The 7,885-nt window shown below is 39.9% G+C and overlaps 1 protein-coding gene across 1 annotated transcript in view; it reads right to left on the reverse strand.

The window, feature by feature from the left end:
• MUSK (muscle associated receptor tyrosine kinase) overlaps positions 1-7,623 on the reverse strand; it is an 89,674-nt gene extending 82,051 nt beyond the window's left edge. Inside the window, exons 1-2 of the mRNA XM_037902969.2 lie at positions 7,448-7,623; positions 2,727-2,853 (exon numbers count right to left, since the gene is read on the reverse strand). Coding sequence (XP_037758897.1) covers positions 2,727-2,853; positions 7,448-7,526 — 206 coding nt within the window. The 5' untranslated portion in view covers positions 7,527-7,623. The remainder of the gene's footprint in view (positions 1-2,726; positions 2,854-7,447) is intronic.
• Positions 7,624-7,885: the final 262 nt, after the last annotated feature.

Genomic DNA, 7,885 nt, shown 5'->3' on the forward strand with positions numbered 1-7,885 from the left:
AGTAATGACCTGTCTGGAGTCTCGTGAGTATTTCTCAGAAGTCATCCTCAAGCAGGCCCTGAGTAATGTACAAATTACACAATTAAAACAGGTCTCACTTTATTTATATACAGATTATTTTTAAACAAAATGAAATTTCCCATCGCTGAAAGAGAATCAAGGGAGGATCAAGAATGTGAAACAGAGAATGTAAAGGAATTTGCCTGATCCAAGGTTAAAAGTGGATGGACTATTTTTTACCTTTGCAAGAGATTGTCTGCAAAATGTAACCATAGCAACAACAGTAATATTCCCTACCACCCTGAAATGAACAGTTTCCAAAGCACAGCACATCATTCTTCTTTAGATGATGCTTTGGTAGGTAGTGAATGATGTGTGACAGTGTACAATACAAAGAAACCTTCTTTTAATCTATTACTATGTTCACAAGGCAGGAATAATACTACTTTGCTATTACAGGACATTTTCCATGCAAGGTTCACAAAGTACTTTGAAAACACAAATGAATGAAGTCTTGCAACACTCCCTTTCATCAGAGAAATGTCATCCCTGTTCTGTAAATGGGTAAACTGAGGAACAGAGTTAATTGCTTTCTTAGAGTTATACAAGAAATCTGTGGTGGCATAGCCAGCAATAGACTCAGTCATATGACTGCTCCTTCAAATTCAAATGTGTAGGGCCGTATAGGGAAATTAGTTCTAACATACAGAAATGAGACCTAAAGAATAACAAGGATCAAATTCTGCTCTGATATACACTCACATGACCACATTGAAAATAACTCCAATATGGCTAAGAATAGGATCACCCAAGTTCAGGCAAGACGCTCATGGCAGAGATGGGAACAGACAACCGATTTCCTGACTCCCTGTCCGACATCTCTTCCACCAGTATTAAGCACCAGTGCGTGGCACTGTGGATTAGTACTCTTGGCACGTTCTGTGTGGTGTACAGTGCCAAGCGCTCTGTGAGCACTAAATAATAAATAATAATCCCCAAATAAAACCAGTCATAGTTTTACCCTCCCCTTAACTAGCTCACCCCAATGAAGCAAAACTGTTTTCTTAAAATGTAGAATCTTGGGCCACGCCCAAAAACCTGACACACAATAATACCCTGACATGCGGCCAGGACCCTTAGAGTGCTCCACCCCCAGCACTCACTAGTCCACAAAGTTACCAGTCAGCACTGGGTCTAGTGCAGATTCGTTTTCCCACTGAAGTCAGTGGGAGTTTTGTGTGAAAATATTTTAACAAGCTCGATGCCTAAGTAAGCGTCTCTCTCTGGGCCAGACTCAGGGGCAGAGTGGGGGAGAATGCAAGGACACTTTCCTTCTCAACATGGCTTGTGCAGTGGGAGTGCTGTGACTGCATGATGCCCCAAAAGGAGAAGAAAGGACTCTACACAGGCTCTTAGAGCAGGACCAGTGAGTTGAGGAGAACAGGCTGTACCATATAAAGGGGCATAGTCACAGGCTCTGAGCAGACCTCAGAGAGACATCTTGCCTCCATCCTTGAGACAGAAACCATCCCAGTGCTCCCCCATTGGCTGATGCTGCTCAAACACTTGTTTCCCCCTGAAAAAAAACCTGACTCCTCCCAAAATGGTGGCACAAGGATACACAACAAACGTCATACTGACTTATGCACAAAATCTGACAAGCATTGGCACAGGTAGCTGGCTGTCTGCAAATATATTTAATGGAGATATGGCTCCAGGAACCTACATAACAACCCTATGAAGCATATACGAATACCTAGGCACTTTATTTCTCCCATCTGTTACCACAAAGTGGAATAGTGTACTCAGCTACTATGCTCCGAGCACTCTGGGACTATCTTAAAAAGCATCTGCTAATGCATCCCATCAGTGCCGTGTTCTAACGTACAGAACTCCCGCACATGTTGTTTCTGCTCATTTTTCCCCTCACGACAGATTTTCATCAAAATGCACCTAGGTAACGTTTCTTTCTGCTGTCACAAATGTCTTTTTCATAGGAAAACGCTTGTGATTCTCCTGCCAAAAAATCTGATCCAGTAATTTGTCTGGAATCACAACAGGTAACCTCATTTATTTCCCTGTTACAGGATCACAGCTTGTGACATTGCTGTTCTATCAAGGACATGCTAAAGAGGGACATACTTGGCACTCTGCTGGTGCTTTTCATCCATAGTTTTCAATTCAGCCCTACATATTTTACGTCCTGCTATGTTCCTCGGTATTACATTTTAGTAGAGCTGGTGGTAAATCAGAATTTCCATCCTGCAGAAAATTCTGGTATTTCAAAATTTGTTTTAATCCTGATTGGGATAAGAAGTCAAAATATCCACATGTTTTATGGAATGGAAATAGACTAAAAATTAACAAATTTATTTGAGCATAAGCTTTCGAAATCTCCCCACTGTATTTTCCACTGAATGCATCCAATGAAGTGAGCTGTAGCTCACGAAAGCTTATGCTCAAATAAATTTGTTAGTCTCTAAGGTGCCACAAGTACTCCTTTTCTTTTTGCGAATACAGACTAACACGGCTGCTACTCTGAAACCAGCCTAAAAATTGTGATTCCAAACATTTTGTTTCAACATTTCCTAACAAATGAAATGTTTTGACATTCTGGAATCGAAATATTTCAGTTTGGACGGTTGAACTGAATTGAAACTTTTAGTTTTGATTTGATTCTAGATTAATCGGTGTCCCCTTGAGCTGTCATAGTACTTCATACTTACCTAATGGGAATGTTGTTACGTGTCCAGGTAATCTCTGGCTCGGGGTAGGAGTCCACTACACACATGAATTTAGCGACCTCTTCTACTAATGCGTCCACGGTTTCCAGAGGAGTATTGATAAGGGGAGCTACAGAAAGAAGGGGAGAAAACATGCGATTTCAGTCCTGGGTTTCTTCTGAGCAATGTCTGCAAAATCATCAAATTGCCTGTTGACTTCACGGGCACAAACCAATGGGACTCTGCTGCTGTGCAGAGTCAATGTAAGTGGGGTCACCTCCCAACTCCTTCCCTGGAATTCAGTAATTCTCTGACACAGAACTAGGCCACTTATAACTGGCTAGTGGGGCTGGCAATTCCCTGCATCCTCATCACTCGCAAATCTGCACGCTCTTCCAATACACACTGGGCCTCCTGCACTAGCACAGTTGAACTGAGGTGTCCATGGGCACTTATTACCTGGTCTCTTTATCATGGTTTTTTTTTTTCCTTAAACTCTCTAAGGGATAGTCCATGAAGTTACCCCAAACCTGGTGTGATTCAAAGAGTCACAGTTCAGTCCCTGCTTCCCCCTCCATGCCTGCTCAACAGCAGTGGTTGGCATGTTGGGGGGTGGGGGGCAGATCCTAGGCTTTACACACTATTTGCCTACACAAGGGGAACTAGTGGCCCCTACAGCAGCTGCTCATCCTTGCATGGACCAGCAATGCTGGATCAATATGTGGGAATAAGGGGGCTCCTTGACACCCTGGTGTGAGTGTGTAAGGTGGTGCGCCATTGATGTCAAAATATGTGAGTTTCAGGAATCCGTGTCATTAATGCAGTCGGTTTCAGTTCTTCTGTATTTCTTCATTTTTTTTAAAATGTGTAATGCTATTATTGGCATAGGGATAGTCTATAAATTCCCCTGAGGTACGGCAATACTGCAGCCTGACGGACACACAACCTCTTGTTTCTTTTTCCTTAATCAGCTCGTGCCCAGTGTGATGTAGATAATAAATAACTATCCCTTACATTTATTATTGGGCACCCATCATCAACTGAAATGTTGCTTTATCTTTGGAAAGGTATTTTCCATGCCACTTGGTAAAAGCTGAAGCATAGTTGGTAGCGATCAAAAGGTACCTCTCATAATTATTTTCCCTCCCCATGGTGATCCCTGCAACCAAAGATACACTACCAGTAACTCTTAATGTATGACTGGTAGAGATGTACATCCAGTACTTGGTACGCTGGATTTCATTGACAGCTGTGCAGATATTTGAACTAGCCGTCTGCTTCTCTGTGAAATACTGCAGTGAACATGAAGGAGCAACAAGAGAAATTCCAGTGACCTTTAAACAGTACAAAGAAAATTACCTTTCCCGCACATACATTACTAAATAGATATACTGTGTTTACTGCAGAGATGTCTGCTACATTTTGATGTTTCTTGGTGGAAAAATGTTTGCCTACGCTATGTCTGCTTCCTCTGTAGCCAATACACTCAATCTTAAATATTCCTGAGCACTAAAATGCACCAAAAACATATGGCAATGTGAGGCACTCCAGTACAAATGAGACAGAATATTTAGATGGTATAGTACAGAATTTGTGCCTGCTTCTTTTCTCACTTACCTGGGTGTAACTTAGGACTCCATTGGTGTTATGGAGTCCAACTGGAGTAAAACTGAGGAGACTCAGGCCCTTCGTGCTAACTATATCTTTCAAGTTCATGTCATGGTCCAGTATTTTTGAAAATTGCTACTAAAACATGTCTCTGCTAATAACATTTCTTTTCAGTATGACTGCAAACTGCTCATAGTAATCAGTAATTACATATATGTGAAAAACAAATCATAATTCTGCAGCTAAAAGAAACAAGATAGTTGCATCAGGTTATCACTGCTTTAAAGTATGCAGGGTGTATGTTTATTACTGCATAAGAAGTCCCTTCCTCCTTGTTCGCAAGTGTTACAGCTGGGTTAAAATCCTGGCCCCACTGAGGTCAATGGGAGTTTTATCACTGACTTCAGTGAAGCCAGGATTTCACTCCAGGTCCTATTGAAAAAGATGCCAAGAAAATAACTGTGTTGAAATGTTAGAGAAAACACACTATAGGCACTTTTTGAAGTCCTTTATTATTGCTAGTACGTTTTCTGCCCTAAGTCTGTTCATTTTAAAGAGGATTTAGTTATTTTGTGAATCAGATTTTATAGCTGGGGTCTATTATGGGATGGATTGGTTGCAATGGCTGTCTTGTATGCGATATTTTAATTTATGCTGGCGTGCCTAGAGCTGTGGAAAGGTGCATTTTGATCTCAAGCTACTTTAATTAATGAATTAACTCAAATGCATATTGTGTACTGCATACTGATTGTATTCATGAGCTAAATGTAGCTATGTTGAGGGAGAATGCGGTAACAGCTGATCTGCTGGATGTATTGTTGATCGTACTTTGCTCATCAGGCAAAACAAGATCCCTCAGAGTCAGGGAGTAAACAGATATAATGGGCACAATTAAAGAGTTTTATTTTACCTTTTTATTGGTAGATAAGATACCATTGGCACTAGCACTATTCTGCTTTATGGGCCTAATCCAGCTCCCATTCAAATTAATGGCATAACTCTCAGAGCAGGATTAACCCTTATATGTAAAGGGAATGGCATCCATACAACTAATATTTTACCAATCAGAAAAACAGTTAAAGGAAAACTTGTTAACAGTGCCCTCTGTCGCTTTCTAAGCCTTTATAACAATAATGTTAATAACTGGGAGTATCCTGCACTTTCCTTCCTATCTTTTTATTTTCCCATATTAAAATTTAATGTTGGGATAACAGAGAAGATTGAGTAAATATTATTTTGCTAGGATAAGAGAAAAGAAGGACACAGGTCCAAGAAGTACTTGGTGTGTTTGTGTGACGCAGTAATTTGTGGGCCGTGCCACCATTTTGTTTCTGTCCAGAGGGAGATCTCCAAAATGGCAGTGACTGGTGCTTATTTAGAGATTGACATAAAAAAAGTCCTGGTTTTGATGAGAACCAATGCTTTCCCAGACAGAAAATCACATCAAATCCAATGATGTCCATATTGCCAATGGTTAAATTAACTGAGAAAAATGCATAGTACCTTGTGCCTAGGTTTGAGAAACCGGACAAGAATTTTGCGTGCTGCGGCACTCAGGTCAGTCAAGACTATGCTCTGATATTTTTAGATAACAATTATAACTTTAACTAGCATAACAAGACATATAACTGCTCCATCCTTAAGGCCATTCAGGTGCCATTTTCCTGGGCATCAATTGCAAGTTTAGGAAATAGTAAAAGGATTCACGGTCAATATTAAAAGTTTCTAGTGTTTGTTACTTTCAGTGAGAAGATAGTGGACCCTGTTCTAAGTGCAGTCCATCAGTTAGTACTGGGTTGTTTTTTATTTTTAAATTTAAACTTTTTTAAGTGAACAAATGAAACAGAAAAATAAAATTTACCCCCATTCCAGAATTGTAGACTCTTGGAAATAGTGAAACTTCTCTAACTATGAACTGCTCTTGTGCGTATTTCTGACCATTGCTGGTCCAGCTTTGCTGCAAAACCTATCAAAAATATTACTTTGGGGTCTTTTCAGCACACTTGGTTGCATTCACATGTTCAGACTCTCTCATGAAACATGACAATTGACATGAACATGATGTTTAGCTTTCTTAAAGAGAAAATCCAGTGCAGATGTTTCATGAAAGGGCAGATGTCTCTTCATTGCATGATGGTATCAGAAAAATCACTTCTATCTCTTTTTGTTTTCTTGTCTCTCCAGTCTTGCTACTATCTACCATGCTCTTCCTGAGCCTTATCTAGTGTTGCTGCCTTAATACAAAACCTTGGGGCCAATTTCCATGTCAATAAATTTGGAAAGCAAGGAAAACAGTCTGATCACCGGTTATAGGTATTAATCTTGACTTGGGCAGAGCTATTGGCATAATAGGTGACTAGCAGCTTCCTCTTGGGTTAAATTTCTTTTTCCAGAGAGAGTGTAGTTTATGGTATATTTTGATCCAGTCCTAATAATCAATATGGAAAAATAAAAAAGTTACATTTACCTACCTGACACTTGGGTTTCCATATGGTAAATCTTCAGTTCCCATTACAATAAAGTTGCATTTGCATCTCTCAGAATTTTCTGAACAGATTTTTAGAATCTCATATTGGTGTGTGTGTGTATGTATAATATAAATGACATATGATATTAATATATGATACATGTATATGTGTATATATATATATATATACACATGCATTTTGTAGGCATTTTATATATACACATGTATATGCATTATATATACAAATACGATTTATACATATACATACATAGATGCACAAGAATATCATAAAACTTTTGACCCTAACACATAGTATACCAGTCAGCAGCCAAGTCTTAGGAGCTTTCTTTGACATGACAACACCCATCCCACGCAAACTGGACCCAAAGAACATCCTTGCCCATTACAGTGACACTAAGTGCTATTTGTAAATAAACAACCTTCAGTTTTAGGTAGAAATGCAGGATTATTTCATTGTTATCCTCGAAAGACAATAGAGAAATGACCAGACTAGTGAAACTGAAAGCCTTACATTTATACAGTTTTCAGTATTGACACAAGGGTCCGCCCTTCAAGCCTCGCCTGTCCTTATAAAAACTCCTTAACCAGTCACAAAAGCTAGGAGAAGATGAAGGCTGTTTAAACAAACCTTTTGGAAGTTTTTCAGCTAAGCTGAAGGCCGCCAGGGTGAAGATATGCACAAGTGGAATGTTCATTAAGTCTTTCATGGTTAATCCAGAATCATACAAGGCTCCTTTAGGCAAAGTGCACTGAGTTCCCTGCCAGTTTCATTTTAAACCATGGTTTGTTACAAAGTGCCTCGGTTAATGACTGTCTCTGCTGCGGAGTGTATGGGATCTAACTATAATCAGGAATTCTCAGACGTGGCTGCAGTGATGGACATGGCCAGCTGGTGTGCATCCACTTAGGTCAGTATGAAAATGTGAGGCCATGAAACAAGAGAAAGCAAATCCCTTTAGAATTCCTTTTGAGCAAAGAGTGTGGAATACAATGGCCAAATGCCTTTCCAAAATAATAACCTGACCCAGTACAGCACAAATTGCCATGCCTTTACCCCAGCCCAAGG

Source organism: Chelonia mydas, chromosome 5, assembly GCF_015237465.2.
Source record: "Chelonia mydas isolate rCheMyd1 chromosome 5, rCheMyd1.pri.v2, whole genome shotgun sequence".
Taxonomy (NCBI): Eukaryota; Metazoa; Chordata; order Testudines; family Cheloniidae; genus Chelonia; species Chelonia mydas.